Raw genomic sequence first — 18,255 nt, 5'->3', positions numbered from 1 at the left:
AGTTCAGTGATCATTTGTCTGGTACACTATCTGAGCCATGGTGATTGGCGGTAGTGTGCTCTACTTGCATTGCTGATATTGATATTTGGCTGTCTTGCTATCTTTCACTGCTCCCCCCAGAGGTTTTCTGGGTGAACATGTGATGAGAGAGTCTCCGGTTGGTGTTTAACAAGCCAACTCGTGTTGAAAATGAGCCTGCATCCTTAACCATGGTGCATTGGCCTCGCTGTGCTCACTGCCCTTGTCTTTTGTCATGCCGGGTGTATGGTGCCAATCATTGGGAGCCTTGAGGTACAAAATTGTGGTGGGTTCATCATCTCATGCTGAACAGCTTCCCAGCTCGTAATTTGCAAGCTCCAAGTTACGTACGACTTTTATTCTGTGTTTAATTAAGAAGATTGTAGAAAATTATTGTGGCAAGGGTAGCTGCCAGAGATGGTTCTGAACTTGGTTCCACAGTGGCTATTTTAAGGAGGCTGATGTTCCTCATTTCATTTCTCTTCAGCTTTGGTGTGTGTGTTCCAAGTGGTTTTCATGCAAATTTTAACTTGTTTTAGGACATATTGACCACTTTGGAACTTGTTGCGGTTATGTATGCACCCAGTAGCCCTAGAGTTAACGGTTTAATCGTTTGTCATGGCAGGATTTGGCATGTTTAATTAATGTTGAAAGTACCGTAAATCAACTGGAAGTGATCTATATGTTTCCTGCTAATTTATTGGGAGACGGGTGATGTTAGAGTATTTCTCCATAAGAATTTGGGGGCATGCTTATAATATATATCAGTGTGCCTCTGATTTGACCTTGTTTTCATTGCAATCTATTTGTGCTGCAGGCCATTTGTTAAGACTGCTCACTTCCTGGCATCAGTGCGGTTATAGATTCTTGTCAGGACCACTCATTGTGAGGCCGGTCGGACTATATATAAGTATATACCGCCTGCTAGTCAGCCTGTGCGCAAGCTGTGGGAAGTGAACGCTCATATTGCCTGCCAGCTGCATCGTTATTGCTTCCAAATATTGCTGGGGGCCTTAATGATGTTCGCTAAATTTAAGTGCAGTTTGGGAATTATTCTGAGTAATTATGTCCATTAGTTAAGTGAGGCCACTTTATTAATATTAGCATTTCTGTAAGTCATTTTACTGGTTGAGTTATTACTAGAGATTCTTATTTAATACTTATGTCAATCATTGTTGTATCCTTAATGAATGTGCAACTTGTTATTTTTCCTGTGTGTTGGTTTTGTGACCTTGGTGGCCCACTTGCATTTTTAGTATAAGCATGTGTCACTGTGGACCTTTATGTGGGCAGTTCAGTTTTATTATAATTTATATTAAAAATGAAGAAATTTCTCCAGCTGTGTTTAAGGTGTCAATTTTATTTTGGCAACTAGTTTCAATGTTGTAACGTCATCTTCCGGCCCATGTACTTGACGTTGAAACTAGTTGCCAAAACAAAACTTCCACCTTAAATACAGCTGGAGGAATTTCTTCATTTTTAATATAAATCACAAGCTTGTCCATCACCAGTGATCCTGGGCTTCCTATTTCCTTTAAATAACTGTGGTGAGACTGTAATTTAGATTTTCTAAAGAACTGAGTAGTACCATGGTTCACTATCCAAGTTGGGTATGGCTGTAAGACAGATTATGACAGTTCTTTAGATTAATTCAAAGTGGTTCCCCATGTTTGTCTCAAAGAACGCAATGCAGAAATATTTAAATTAACACACAAAACAAAATATATATAATTTACAGATAGATTACAATGTCTACCCTGAGTCTATAATGTGAGTCAGGAATTCTGTCCATAGAAAAGGCCATTCTCCTTCACAGAAGAGTGCCATTATCTTGTACAGTGTTGTCATAATTAAATTTATTCAACAGGAAATGCCAGTCATGGGCATTGGGAAAGGGGGGGACTATGGGGGCTATAGATTCCTCCCCCCCCCCCCCCCCCCAATCCTCTCACACTCATGGAATATCTTATTACACTGGATAAAATGACTTCAGAAATCAGTAAATATATTACTCCGACAGGTTCAATCATTTTTTATAATAATTATGTAGTAATATAGGTTACAATGTATTTCAAACACATTCAACTAAAGAATATGAGTAGAAAATAGCTTACTACCTAAACCAATAAATATAATATAACTTCAAATAGGTGTCTTATTGGCAGATTAAAACTGTGTGCCGGACCAAGACTCAAACTTGGGACCTTTGCCTTTCATGGGCAAGTAAGTGCTCTACCAAAGCATGACTCATGCCCCATCCTCACAGCTTTACTTCTGCCAGTACCTTGTCTCCTACCTTCCAAACTTTACAGAAGCTCTCCTGCGAACCTTGCAAGTTTGAGTCTCGGTCCGGCACACAGTTTTAATCTGCCAGGAAGTTTCATATCAGCACGCACTCTGCTGCAGAGTGAAAATCTCATTCAGGTGTCTATGATTTTTTTAAAACACATTTTTTACCCTGAAGTTCAAAACAATTGCCAAAACCTACTCTAAGCAACAAGAAATTTTACCAATTTGTCAGAGGAGGACCCAAACTCTCCTTTTGTTAAGCGATATTCCATTCCCCCAAACACCCCTCCTTTGACCAATGTCTAGAATTGCCCATGATGCCAATGCACTTTATATTTTAAAATATGTTATTGAAATATACAAGGAGGGTGAAAGTGACTTTAGAGGGTGAAGTGTAACAAAATGTGTGAATGATACGTTGTGAAGTCATCAGGATGTAATAGGTATCATTGACCATTTTAAGCATTTAAATGAGTTCTTTTTGACAATATTTTTTAAACATTGCATGCTGCAAATGAAGTACCTAACTATTTATGTACTACAGTTTGTGAAGAATACATATCTGCTTATTTATTTTTCTTATTTATCACACTGAACTGCTTGTAATCTAGTCTAAGTATGAACTATATCACAGACAACTACGCACCACTGCTACAAGTTATAAATGTTAATGTATTGCATGGGTATTTAACTTATTCCTTTCCTCTTTAAAGAAATAAGTTTAGGGCAAGAAACCAGTTTCCTAGCAATTCAAAATAAATCACATTTACTAAAATATTTCCTACATTAATTCAAGTGCTATAGGACTGTGCTTATTAATTTACTGGAACCAATAAATTTATCACTTACTTGTTTAAATAGAAATTTGATTTATTAAGTATCAGTTATAAAAGGCTGACTGCAGGCAAAATACCTTTCCTTTCATTACTGAGGATCTGAGCTAATGAATTCTCCACAATGCTTGTTACAAGGTTGTTCCTTGTGCAGTATGTAGTATTATTAGCAGTCTTTGAACAGAAAATTGGAGTGTGGTGCTTACCATAGTCGGCAGGATTGTACGTTGTTGGGCAGTGAAATTCAAGTGAGGCCAAAAATGGAACAAGTTGCAGTGCCGTCCCTTGGTATGCACAGCGCCCTCTAGTCATTAAGTACACCTGCAAATGGAAAATATACAGTGACTCTGGGTTATTCCTCAGTTTCCTTTCAGGTAGCCACTCTAAATTTAACAAATTTCTTGTGCTTCATACATAATTTGTGCATTTGTGACTATGATTATACTTTGTAAGCTCAACAGGTAAGAAATCTGTCACCTTGCACATAAAAACTAATACTAACTTCAAGTGATAATCTACAACGTGTTTGGTAACCTCTATTTGCTTCACCAATTGTGCCAATACATGGCAGCAAAGCTCAGGAGGTGGCACCACCAGATGCTGCAGACAGCTGTGCCCCATGGGCAATGTGCAGAGCCTTTACCTACTGCCATAGTGCGGAGACAACTATGATTTGGCTACCTAACCCCAATCTGGAGCGCACTCTTCCTCATTTTGTAATTTTCTGTGTACTGATTACTATACTTTACTCTTAGATCTTGGATTGTTTCCTTGCATCAGTGTAGCTATGCTCACATACTCTGTATTAGTTGCAATTGTGATGTATATATTTAAGTTGATTGTCTGTTTATTGATGTTCCCTATTTTGTGAGTTACAGTAGAGAGGGTGGTAAGTAAGGCTTGTTCTTCATGCAATTCATGCAATACTCAAAAACTTTTTTCTGCTAATTGTCAACATCGACGATATACTTAAAGAAATGCATGGTGCACACTCTGCTGTTTATAATATATTTATTCTAAACTGGTTTTGATCACTGATAATATTCACAGTGGAAAAGTCACAACTTTTTTCTGTTGTGAAGATGATCATTGATCAAAGCAGGTTGTGAAAAAATATATTGTAAGGCAGCACAGTGTGCACCATGCTTTCATTCAAATTGCAGCAATGTCAACAGGCACAGCTGTGGAGGTCATTTTTCAAAGTTTAGTACAACAGCAACTGAAATCCTAACAGTGCTTAGAAATGCAGCAGTGGGAGCATACAGCCCTGCTGGGCAAGGTGTTGATGGGCCTGTTATTGAGATCTCATGCCTTACTCGCCTACCCACCACCATTCCCTGCCTACAGTGCTGCAGCTGAAGACAGACTCTTACAGAAAATGCCTTTGTCAACACTTCACAGCCTTTGGGGTAATAGCACTGACTCCATTAGAGCTGTTTTTCTGCTGTGGGTCTCCCTCCAGATGTATCACTTGCTAGGGAGTTACCTCCCTCCAGGATGTTGCATCTTCATCATCTGACAAAATGTGACGTTTGCTGAATTCTTTTTACTACAAACACATGCAGTTTTATCAGTGCAGAAAGCAACCTCACCAATCCCACCCCACCTAGGTGGTGGAACTGGATGTGTTAAGTTGCAAGTGCCATTTTGTTACTGTCAGATCTCAGGAACCTTATGTGGATGCCATGGTGTGAGATGCTATTATACGGGCAGCCTCCAGTAAGGAACTTCATCAGCAATTTGTAAATCCCTGTTTAGAAATAATACTCAAGATGGCACAACATTTTGAAGTTTCTTGTGTCACTGGCCATCAGATTCATGGGCTACATAGCCTTGGCCAGTTCAGATAGAAACAGTTACATTCTAGCATGTCCTTGGAAGTTGAGGTTGCGGCAGTGCAGCAGGTTTGGCTGCTGTGTTCCCTAAAAACATGGCCACAGCAGAAAATTTCCACATTGTCTGCTGCTTCATGTCATCTTGTCAATGACAACAGACAGCAGATACCACTTCTTGGCCAGTTTATTGTCACAATGACACACAAAGCAGTGGTTAGACCAATCACAGTTTCAGTTGTGCACAGCAATTTTACAGGAACTTTGGTTTGGATGCTTCCCACTATTTTGGCTTTACAATCTCCAACTATGTTAATTTAGTGTTGGATCTTTTATTATATCATATCAAGAATTATTATATCAAGAATTGGATGTTTTGTGTAAAGAAGTTTTCTCCCTGTTTTCGCCGGCTTAGGTAAGCCATGGAGCGTATTGGACACATTACTCTCAAGCCATAGTATGACTTCATTTTTTCCTGTATGTTATCTACCCCACAAGCACTTTGCACTTAAGGAAAGGAAGAATTAGACAGATAGACAGCTCCGTTTCATCTGGTCAAAGGTCTACACCTCTGATCATTATCAAGAAAGTGTTAGGAAAACTCTTCCTTTGTGGTGCCTTCAAGGTGACAGTGAATTCCTAGTCTATGGCTGACACATACTCCATTTGATACCTGAACAAACTTATAACAGAACTGGTGAATGGACAATGTTTTTTGAAACTCAGTTTGTCAGCAGTATACTTACAGCTACCACTTGATGATGACTCATCTCATCATCTTGTCCTGAACATGTCATACAACCTGTAACAATAGAACTATTTGGTATTTGATGTGTTAACCTGCTATTTTTCACTGTTACTTGGAACAGATTCATCAATGAATTCAATGTTGGATGAATTACCTCAATGACTTTATCATTACCAGTACCACTACTGAGGTCCATCTTCAAAACCTTTGGCTTTTATTTTCACACCTTGACAAACACAGGTCATAAGTGCAACTTTAAGATGTCACAGTCTTTCCCTGTCTTTTTGAAGTACCCAAGTCATTATTTTTTGGAGGAGATTCAACTGAGACTGCCACATAGCAGCTACTGTGGGCCACATGCTCTCATCTAATGTGAAGAAACTCTAAGCATTCTTAAGGAAGGCTGCATAGTACCACATGTTTCTTCTGCAGGTGGCTTTGGTTTCCTTCTGTTACAGTGTAAATTCAGGTGCCAGCATGCCAGTCGGTAATGAAAAAAGGGACATCTATGAGAAGGGATCAGTCAGTCACATGTTGACTGGACCTCCCTTCAGGATGACATCACAACAGCAGCAGCCCCTACGTGAAAAGGACATAAGCACAGCAACCGACTGGTGATGGCCCAGTTTAATAGTGGCTTCAATAAGAGGCTCTTGTATAGTTGCGTTAACTCCATTCACTTCACTTTTAATCTCTTACATGGCACAGACTTTGAATTTTTTATACTGAAGAAGATTAATTTGTATGTCACCCTATGATTGTGACACATCTTTTAATTGCAAAAGTTAAGTATTGATTTTTTTTCTTTTGCAATAAAATTCATTAATAGGATTTTTTTGATTGTAAAACACGTTTCCTAGAAACACATTTCCTAGACACTCCATCTACCCCCTAAATCAGCTGCTGGAGAAAGGTGCAACATTTGTATGGACCCTGCCTGTGATCAGTAATTCTAGAAATTGCAAGATGTTTAGATTTCCCCCCTTTTTGGCGATCTATAAGCCGGGGCTCCAACTTGTGACAGACATATCAGGGTATGGCATGGGGGCCATACTGTCTCAATGTTGCATAGATATTACTGAACAGCTCACCATGTTTGCATCAAAGATCCTGAACAATGCACGGAAGAATTATTCTCCAATTGAGAAGAGGGCTCTCACCAGTATCTAAGCTATTAAGAAAATTTCATGTGTTCCTATATGGTGTTATGTTTCAGTTGATAACTTACCAGAAGCCATAAGTGTCTCTTTCTAGTCCTGTGGCACATTTTGCAGTCAAGACAGGACAGACTGCAATGATAACCCTGTTTCTGAGTAGATACAATGGGATTGGTTTCTGACCCACAGAAAAAAATTTGAATACCAATGCTCTATCACATTTGTTGATGAGTCCTGACCATACTTTTCCCTACTTTTGATCAAGATGAAGTGTTTTCTTTTCTACCTCTCTGAGGAAACTCACCCTACAGTGGGTCACATCCCATCCACAGTTATGTTTTGTTATGACAGACTCATTGTCATCAATGCTGGACTTTTGTTGTCTACAGAAAACACCGCTCCATAATGGTTGTTCCTGTAGATTTTTCGTGATTTCTGTGCTCACCATGGTATACAGCATGTTCGTGCATCCCTATTCCACCTTCACATAATTGAAGAGGCAGAAATCCTCATCAGCAAGCTTAAGACACAGATGAAGAAGTATATTGGTGATACCTTGGCAGATGCAGCACCCACATGTTTTTTGAGTCCTACAAGTCTACACCTATTGATGAGGAGAGCCCGGCAGAGATCTTGCATGGCCACCGTCAAAAGACAGAACGAAATCTCCTGTTCCCCACACAGAGGCCTTACAGGTTCCATCCAGCAACACATATGTTCATGGGACACTGGTCCAAGCCTTAGGCTTTGGTCAGTGTGTGTTGGATCCAGCATTCATCTGCAGCCACCGCAGTCAACATGTCTACTTGCTACAGATGGCTGACAGAATGGCAATGCAGCAACGCAACCAGCTCCATCCCCCACCTCTCCCCCATGGGGTCCAATCCTAACCACATAACCCCATTCTCCTCCTTCCTTCCGCCTCCACCTCTACATCTCCTCTTCCAAATTCATCCACTCTTCCTTTTACTGGACCTCGTTCCTCTCCTATGTCACCAGAGGCATACACCCTGTATGTGCCAACATATGTGGTTGTGACTCCTTCACCATAATTTGCTCTCATTTGCAACCCACCACTGGTTCAGCAGAACCTGGACCCAGACATACAGATACAGCAGATGCAGGACCATCAAAATATGCCAGCACCACCTCCATCGAAGACATTTGCCAGATCAAATTAAGAGAGTTCATTCCGCATAGATGTCCCTGGCCATGGCATCCATCCTGTGGGTGTCTGCCCATGGTAGTCCCATCAACATGAGGGCTACTTCTTGCCCTCTTTCTCTGTGCTGGTCAACTGGGAGCTTTTCACAGTGAGGAGCCCTCCAACTGAGACACCTGTGAAGAAACTGACATAGCCCGCCTGGGCTCTAAGTCCCATCTCATGCACTGAGGTAGGTGTGCTGTGGTGACAACAGCATACAGGTGCTCCAATGAGATTAGTGGTCTGTGGTAACCCCCAGTTACCACACCAATTGTGCTGGTTCCTTACTATCCATAAGAAGTTAAGGATGAAAAGTTAGAATTACCCAAACAATTTATTTCTTTACTGGATCCAACCATTGCCACCCTGGTCACACCTTTCCCTGGAAAGGCAACTGATGATGTAATGTGTTTTTTGGATGACCTGCAATGAACAGCCAGGAGTGGTGGATGGTCATGGAGTCAGTTGCTGCAGGTGACAAAGTTACTTTTGGTGGGAAAAGCCAAGGGATGGTTATGACGTGTGCAGATATTTGACAAGCTGAAGTAAGGCCTGCTACAAAGGAAGAAGAAGTCAAACAGTGTGAGATTTTTCAGTAACAGTCTGACAGACATATTTCATAAAGTGAAAGTGATGACATATGAATTAGGGAAGAGTGACAAGGCAAACAGTCATATTCTAGTAAGCAGTACAGGGGACATTGGATGCACTTTTAAGGAGCATGGTGTTTGGTGTGTGAAGAAGGGTGAGACCAAGCACACCAAAGGATTCATACTCTGTGGTCAAAATAGCCTCAGATTTTGAAGGAATTGATGTAGCAACAGGAATGTGGAATAAGAGAAGAATTTTTCTGTAAACATTTGGTGTCATAGGTGTGGGAGGGCAGGTCATGTGCAGAGGCAATGTCACCAAACTGAGTGTAGCAGAAGTGGTCTGACTGGGCACCACCAACACATTTTAGGAATGGTAAAGAGAAGCAAGAAACAAATAAGCACCTGTTAAATTTTGGTGCAAAAAATAGGGATGAAGAGGCAAAATGATGTATTGTGGGATTAGTGAAAAGAAGAAATCAAAAGTTTTCATTGGACACACTGTAGGTCAGTGGGAACTGAACCCTCCACACAATAATTTATGTGGGGTTGTAAACAGTGATGAGGAATCCATGGGCTCAGCTACAGTAAATTTTCAGCTTGGGATGGAGCATTTTACACAGTGCATAGAAACTGTAATCCAGATAAGTGAAGTATATTTCATGATCTTAGGATTAGAGTTTCTGGTAGTACAGCATGACAATTGATTTTTTGTAAACACGTATGAGAGCACTTGGATAGGGAAGTTGATGGGCTATTGAAAAGATAAAGCATGGGAGATTTCTTTTTGGACAAGGTTGGGAAGATAATTATGGTCTGTAACAGTGAGACATGTATTATGGGTAGCTAGCCCGTATGGCATGTATGTGTTACTTGTATATATGTATTACTTCTCCTTTGAAGGCATTACCCACAAACAAATCTGGGGTACAGATATGGGCATACACATGGCACCATCCTATGACAACCTACTCATAGGCCGTCTAGAGGAATTCGTCCTAAACACCCAGAATCCTAAGCTCTTCACTTGGTTCAGATTCAATGATATCTTCATGATCTGGATTGTGGGTGAGGGCACCCTATCCACATTCCTCCATAAAATGAACACCTTCTCCCACATTTGCTTCACCTGGTCATACTCAACCCATCAAGCCACCTTCCTTGATACTAGGAATTTTGGAAAAGCGTGAGTAATGCATCTAAATCTACACCTATAAGGATTTTTGGAAAAGTGTGAGTAATGAATCTAAATCTACACCTATACTATGCAAACAACCATGAAGCGGATGGCAGAGGGCGTGTCCCATTGTACCGGCTATTAGCGTTTCTTCCTGTTCCATTCACACATGGAGCGTGGGAAGACTGATTGTTTGAATGCATCTGTGCGTGCAGTAATTAATCTAATCTTATCCTCAGGATCCCTATGTGAGCGATATGTAGCGGTTGTAGTAAATTTCTATAGTAATCATTTAAAGTGAGTTCTTGAAACATTTTTAATAGGCTTTCTAAGAATGTATTACGGTAATAAGTGAAATGTACATGAAAAAGTAAACTAAAAAATAATTGAAAATGTAAAAAAGTTCCAAACATAAACTAAAAATAAGTAAAACATGTAATTAGAATAACATTGAACTTCTAGATATTTCTATTAGGTACGTTAAAAAAACCAACATCAAATTGTGTACAACGTATGTTCCAAAAATGGTGTTTCGGATACCAGCTTCATTACACATACATAGATGTGACGTGAAAGCTTCTGTAATTTATGTTTAACAGTAGAAAATCCAGGATCAAAAGTAACAATATTATGAAAAGGGTAGTTGCTATTCACCATACTGCAGAGACGCTGAGTCGCAGATAGACACAACAAAAAGACCGACACAAAATAAGCTTTTGGCCAACAAGGCCTTTGCCAAAGACAGACAAAAAACACAAACACACACACACACACACACACACACACACACACACACACACACACACACACACACACACACACACACACACACACACACACACACATGACCATAGTCACAAGTGGCTGAATCCAGACTACGAGCAGCAGCAGTGCATTATGGGAGAGGCAACTGGGTGGGAGTAAGGAGTAGGCTGTGGTAGGGACGGGGAGCCATGGCAGGTTAGGGGTGGGGGATGGTAAAGTGCTGCTGAAGAGCATGTAGGGACAAGGTGGAGAGAGGATATGGCAGCTAGGTGAAGTCGGGAGGTTAGACAGTTGTCAGCGGCAAGAGGGTTGACAGCGGGAAAGGAGAGAGACGTAAAAACAATGGATACATTCGTGGAATAGAGGGCTGTATAGTGCTGGAATAGGAACAGGGAAGGGGTTAGATGGCTGAGGACATTGACTAACGAAGTTTGAGGCCAGAAGGGCTACAGGAACTTAGGATGTATTACAGGGAGAGTTCCCACCTATGCAATTCAGAAAAGGTGGTGTTGATGGGAAGGATCAATATACCACAGGCTGTGAAGCAGTCCCTGAAATGAAGAAATTGTGTTGAGTGATGTGTTCAGCAACAGGGTGGTCCAACTGTTCCTTGGCCATAGTTTGTCAGTGCCCATTCATGTGGACAGACTGCTTGTTGGTTGTCATGCCCATGTAGGAAGCAGCACAGTGGTTGGAGCCAAGCAACTACATCACATGACTGGCTTCATATGTAGGCTGCCTTTGATAGGACAGATGATAGATGATGTTTGTGACCAGACTGGAGTATATGATGGTAGGAGGGTGTATGGGACACATCTATATCTACATCTATATGATTACTCTGCAATTCACATTTAAGTGTTTGGCAGAGGGTTCATCGAACCACAATCATATTATCTCTCTACAATACCACTTCCGAACAGCGCGCGGGAAAAACGAACACCTAAACCTTTCTGTTCGAGCTCTGATTTTTCTTATTTTATTTTGATGGTCATTCCTACCTATGTAGGTTGGGCTCTACAAAATATTTTCGCATTCGGAAGAGAAAGCTGGTGACTGAAATTTCGTAAATAGATCTCGCGCGACGAAAAACGTCTTTGCTTTGATGACTTCCACCCCAACTCGCGTATCATATCTGCCATACTGTCTCCCCCTATCACGTGATAATACAAAACGAGCTGTCCTTTTTATCACCCTTTCGATGTCCTCCGTCAATCCCACGTGGTAAGGATCTCACACCGCGCAGCAATATTCTAACAGGGGACGAACGAGTGTAGTGTAAGCTGTCTCTTTAGTCGACTTGTTGCATCTTCCTGCGTCCTGTGTCTTGCCAATGAAACGCAACCTTTGGCTCGCCTTCCCCACAATATTATCTATGTGGTCTTTCCAACTGAAGTTGTTCGTAATTTTAACACCCAGGTACTTAGTTGAATTGACAGCCTTGATAATTGTACTGTTTATCGAGTAAACGAATTCCAACGGATTTCTTTTGGACTCATGTGGATCACCTCACACTTTTCGTTTTTTAGTGTCAACTGCCACCTGCCACACCATACAGCAATCTTTTCTAAATCGTTTTGCAACTCATACTGGTCTTCGGATGACCTTACTAGATGGTAAATTACAGCATCATCCTGCGAACAACCTAAGAGAACTGCTCAGATTGTCACCCAGGTCATTTATATAGATCAGAAACAGCAGAGGTCCCAGGACGCTTTCCTTGGGAACACCTGATATCACTTCAATTTTCCTTGATGATTTGCTGTCTATTACTACGAACTGTGGCCTTCCTGACAGGAAATCACGAATCCAGTCGCACAACTGAGACGATACCCCATAGGCCCACAGCTTAATTAGAAGTCGCTAGTGAGGAACGGTGTCAAAAGCTTTCCAGAAATCTAGAAATACGGAATCAACTTGAGATCCCCGGTCTATAGCGGCCATTACTTCGTGCAAATAAGGAGCTACCTACGTTGCACAAGAACGATGTTTTCTGAAACCATGCTGATTACGTATCAATAGATCGTTCCCTTCGAGGTGATTCATAATGTTTGAATACAATATATGCTCCGAAACCCTACTGCAAACCGACGTCAATGATATAGGTCTGTAGTTCGATGGATTACTCTTACTACCCTTCTTAAACACTGGTGCGATCTGCGCAATTTCCCAGTCTTTAGGTACAGATCTATCGGTGAGCGAGCGATTGTGTATGATTGCTAAGTAGGGAGCTATTGTATCAGCGTAATCTGAAAGGAACCTAATCGGTATACAATCTGGACCTGAAGACTTGCCCGTATCAAGCGATTTGAGTTGTTTCGCAACCCCTAAGGTATCTGCTTTTAAGAAACTCATGCTAGCAGCTGCTCGTGTTTCAAATTCTGGATTATTCCGTTCATCTCCCTGGTGAAGGAATTTCGGAAAACTATTCAATAACTCCGCTTTAGCGGTACAAGTCGTCGGTAACAGTACCATCTGCACTGCGAAGCGAAGGTATTGACTGCGTCTTGCCGCTTGTGTACTTTACATACGACGAGAATTTCTTCAGATTTTCTACCAAATTTCGAGACAATGTTTCGTTGTGGAACCTATTAAAGGCATCTCGCATTGAAGTCCGAGCCAAATTTCGCGCGTCTGTAAATTTTAGTCAATCTTCGGGATTTCGCGTTATTCTGAACATCGCATGCTTTTTCCGTTGTCTCTGCAATAGCGTTAGGACCTGTTTTGTGTACCATGGGGGATCAGCTCCATCTCGTACCAATTTATGAGGTATGAATCTCTCAATTGCTGTTGCTACTATATCTTTGAATTTGAGCCACATCTCGTCTACATTTGCATAGTCAGTTCGGAAGGAATGGAGATTGTCTCTTAGGAAGGCTTCTAGTGACACTTTATCCGCTTTTTTAAATAAAATTATTTTGCGTTTGCTTCTGGTGGATTTGGAAGAAACGGTATTGAGCCTATCTACGTACAACGACCTTGTGATCACTAATCCCTGTATCAGTCATGATGCTCTCTATTAGCTCTGGAGTGTTTGTGGCTAAGAGGTCAAGTGTGTTTTCGCAACCATTTACAAATCGCGTGGGTTCGCGGACTAACTGCTCGAAATAATTTTCGGAGAAAGCATTTAGGACAATCTCGGAAGATGTTTTCTGCCTACCACCGATTTTGAACAAGTATTTTTGCCAACATATCGAGGGAAGGTTGAAGTACCCACCAACTATAACCGTATGAGTGGGGTATTTATTTGTTATGAGACTCAAGTTTTCTCTGGACTGTTCACGAACTATATCATCGGAGTCTGGGAGTCGGTAGAAGGAGCCAATTATTAACTTAGTTCGGCTGTTAACTATAACCTCCACCCACACCAATTGGCACAGAGTATCCACTTCAACTTCACTTCAAGATAAACCCCTACTGACAGACACAAACACTCCACCACCAATTCTGCCTAATCTATCTTTCCTGAACACCGTCCGAGACTTCGTAAAAGATTCTACAGAACTTATATCAGGCTTTATCCACCTTTATATAGCTATAACGATTTCAGCTTCTGTGCTTTCTATTAGCGCTTGAAGCTCAGGGACTTTCTCAGTACAACTACAACAATTTACAACTACAATTACGACTGTTCCTTGATCCAAGCACGTCCTGTATTTGCCATGCACCCTTTGAGATTGCAGCCCACCCCGTACTTTCCCGAGGCCTTCTAACCTAAAAAACCGCCCAGTCCACGCCACACAGCCTCCGCTACCCGTGTAGCCGCCAGCTGAGTGTAATGAACTCCTGACCTATTCAGCGGAACCTGAAACCCCACCACCCTATGGCGCAAGTCAAGGAATCTGCAACCAACACGGTCGCAAAACCGTCTGAATCTCTGATTCAGACCCTCCACCCAGCTCTGCACCAAAGGTCCACAGTTGGTTCTGTCAACGATGCTGCAGATGGTGAGCTCTGCCTTCATCTCGTAAGCAAGACCGGCAGCCTTCACCAAATCAGATAGCCGCTGGAATCCAGAGAGAATTTCCTCAGATCCAAAGCGACACACGTCATTAGTGCCGACATGTGCCACCACCTGCAGCTGGCTGCACCCTGTGCTCTTCATGGTACCCAGAAGGACCCTTTCCACATCAGGAATGACTCCACCCGGAATGCACATGGAGTGCACACTGGATTTCTTCCCCTCCTTAGCCGCCATATTCCTAAGTGGCCCCATTACGCGCCTAACATTGGACCTCCCAACTACCAATAAGCCCACCCTCTGCAATTGCCCTGACCTTGAAGGCTGAGAATGATCCTCTGAAACAGGGCAGGCAGCTGCTTCTGGCTCAGCCAGAAACAGTACCTGAAACCTGTATGTCAGACGCACCGGGGAGACTTTCTGATCAGCCTCCAGGGATGTCTTTCGCTGCCTGCCACGCCTTTGAACGACCTCCCAATCAACCATAGGCGAGGGCTCAGCCCCACTGCGGGCAGCAACTGGGGCAACCACAGCGGCAGACCGACCTGGGGACAGACAGGACGAGGTTGACATCCCCATGATACCCAAGTCAGGCTCCCCACAGTGGTGCCCATTGGCAACAGCCTCAAGCTGCATGACCGAAGTCAGCGCCACCTGCAGCTGTGTGCGAAGGGATGCCAACTCAGCCCTCATCCAAACACAGAAATCACAGTCCCTGTCCATTCTAATCGATGTTGAACAACAGTTACTGAAACACGAGTCCGTGCCTAGACAACGCAAGGGAAACACGCAAAGAATGTAAGAACTAAGCTGTACAAATGCCTAACGACTGCACTACAATCTGCCCGAATTTACGATTACAGTAACTAAAACTCGAAATTACACCTCCTATACAAAACTCACACGCAATTTAAGTAAGAATCTACGAAGCAAACACAGGAAAGAAGCTATATAAGTATCTTCCTGCTCTGTCGATGTGCATCAACTGGGAGCTCAGGTCTATTACAGGAATAGGAGTTGTGAGGCAAGGGTTCAGGAGTGGGTGTTGTTTAGTGATGGACAGGGATATTTTGAAGGTTCAGTGGATGTCAGATGGCAGAATACCACTGTGTATGGGGTAAGGGAGTGGAGGTGGGTAGGATAGTGAGCAGGACATGTCTCATTTCAGGCCATGACAGGCAGGATCCTGCCTCGGGCATGGATGTGTGTGATGTCCTTAGGTAGGGTTAGGTTTAAGTAGTTCTAAGTTCTAGGGGTCTGATGACCTCACATGTTAAGTCCCATAGTGCTCAGAGCCATTTGAACCATTTTGAAAGCTTTTATCTGTTACGTCTGTCGGATGTCAAAATGAGTAGTTGGGGTCACTGTACATGAGCTTTGGGTTTTCTGTTTCGTTATTAGTACGATAAACAATGTTTTCTATCTTTTCACCAGTTATAAAAAGTGAAAATAACGTTTTTCATCTATAATCCCTTTAGCTCCAGGCAGGTGAGTAATCATATTTGAAGAAAGGGTTCGTGAATATTTTGAACGTAAAGGCTTGTCGGTCCAGATTGTTTACTCGTCCATACTTAACTCAAAATCTTTATCTATTGTTCCTTCTTCACTTCTGTACCTCTAACCAACGTCATCACAGTCGAAACCATCTTCTTCTGTATTACTGTTAGTTAAGACTTCAATCTTCAGATTCTAAGACAGACTCTTCCAGGTCAGGTTCATCATCATCACCGTCCTCTAGGTCTGAAGGATCCCTTTCGCGACGTGATTCAGAACTGTCTCAGGTGTGTGTAACAGATGTTTACAAGCAATTTTCAAAGTAAAAACAAATTACTAACATTACTGGTAAGGTCGCGTCTGATACGACGCGAAATACACGTAGCAAGCCAAGGTCACTCCAATAGCCATTGCAAGACTGGCTAATAGAGTTCCTGGCCTGCTCGACTTCCTGCTCTGTGAGAGTAGAGCAGTGGAGAGAAAAACTCAAGCGTTGGGTTGGATCCGACAGCACCGTTATGTTCGACGGTTAATTTAACCCTTCCTGGTGCTCTGTGTGGTTTCGCAGAACGTCACGTGTGGTATCGTGTGTACCGCGCTCTCCTTAACGATCGCTTCCACCGCAGCTTAGTCGTCTTCATCAGGGGAGAAGATTACGTTACGCCATTTCGCTGAAAGGAAGTGTAGCTTGCGTAAGGAAGCTTGGTGAGTTATTTTAGTGTTAATGTTTATTTGAAAAGAGAACTGTTTGTCAGGTCTAGAAATTCATACTCTAAATAAAGGTAATACCATGGAGTTCACTAGGCAAAATCCGGAAACTATGATCATTTATATTCTTCGGCGCTGGTATGGCCTGTCGGGATTCAGCGAATAGTGTTTTACGTAGTAAACAATTCGTCAGCTCTACCCATTCTAAGGTACCTGAGGGAGAAGGGTATATACCTCTAACATGGAAAGGCAGCAGAGAAGTCAGCTTTACACTCTGGAGAGTTCTGCAACAGTCCTTTCTCTCGCGTAAAAACATCCGCTTCCGACGCACATCATCCGATATTCTCGATTTGGTTTCATGGAGACGAAGGATGCACAGATAGCTACCAGTATTGTTAAGTTGTGTTATACGGTTTTCTCGTATCACGGTACAGATTATGTTCGCTCTGCAATTACATGCCCAACAGAACGATCTTTTAGTAGTTTCGAATAGTAAAACTGTGGCTGTTTTCTACAATGAGTGAACATCGGGTCGCACATGCTAATTGCGCATAGAAGAAAAGTTATAGAGAATCCTGTTTTTGCTCACTTCTCCTTTGCGTTCCTAACAGGTCTCGGAAGACCCGCCAGAAATATTACTTTGAAGTAATCATGAAACTATGCTCAATTTTGAAGCATTAAGGTGATCAACCTATAACAAATATTGAGGGGATAACCACTAGTTCTCTGGGCTGTAATAATACATGGCAATTTTAAAGTCTTGAAGTTTACCTATATTAATTAGGTGTGATGAAAATATTCCGATAGCACATTCCAAAAACCTGGATGTGGTCTAAGGACTGCTTCTACACGTTTTCATTTTGCATAATTGATTAATGGCGGTCTGGTATTTTGCAAAATTTCCAATTATTACAGATTTCGAGAACGTTTATAACATTTCAGCTTTTACATGAAAGATATCTTTTATATTTCATGGTTTCGAAGATATTCGCTCTACACTTAACATGCCAGGTTATCTATGTATTACCCCTTCAAAGTGAAATTGGGCTAAAACGGAAAACACGTATTTCAGTATTTTGACCTGTCTAATTACCAGCCAAGTTTAATTAAAATCGTTTATTTACATCAGCATCTAAAAGTACACTCCGCAGATCACTGTGAAGTGCATAGCAGAGGGTACGTCCACTGTAACAGACATTTGGATTGTTTCCCAGTTTCAGAACTGACCACAGGAAGAATGGTTGATTGAAGGCATCCGTGAATGCTGCAGTTTCGAACTATTCCTACAGGAATGATACATACGAGGTTGTAGTAAAGCCCTAAAGCGATCATTTAAAGGCGGATCTTGAATTTAAAGGCGGATCTTGAAACTTCACAAATATGCTTCCCTGGAACAGTTTCCATCTATCTTCAAGGGTCTGCCAGTCCAGTTTCTTAAGCATGTGGCACTCTCCATGGATAAAATAGTCCTGTCACCAT

The 18,255-nt window shown here is 41.9% G+C and overlaps 1 protein-coding gene across 2 annotated transcripts in view; it reads right to left on the bottom strand.

Moving 5' to 3' along the window:
• Nucleotides 1-18,255, bottom strand: part of LOC126278971 (ATP-binding cassette sub-family G member 1-like) — a 294,595-nt gene that overhangs the window by 64,141 nt on the left and 212,199 nt on the right. For both annotated transcript variants that reach the window (XM_049979266.1, XM_049979265.1), the window contains exon 6: nucleotides 3,347-3,461. In XM_049979266.1, the coding sequence (XP_049835223.1) occupies nucleotides 3,347-3,461 (115 nt within the window). The remainder of the gene's footprint in view (nucleotides 1-3,346; nucleotides 3,462-18,255) is intronic.

This window comes from Schistocerca gregaria, chromosome 6 (assembly GCF_023897955.1).
Source record: "Schistocerca gregaria isolate iqSchGreg1 chromosome 6, iqSchGreg1.2, whole genome shotgun sequence".
Taxonomy (NCBI): Eukaryota; Metazoa; Arthropoda; class Insecta; order Orthoptera; family Acrididae; genus Schistocerca; species Schistocerca gregaria.
The sequence above is the reverse complement of the archived record's forward strand: the minus strand, read 5'-3'. Positions and strand labels throughout refer to the sequence as shown.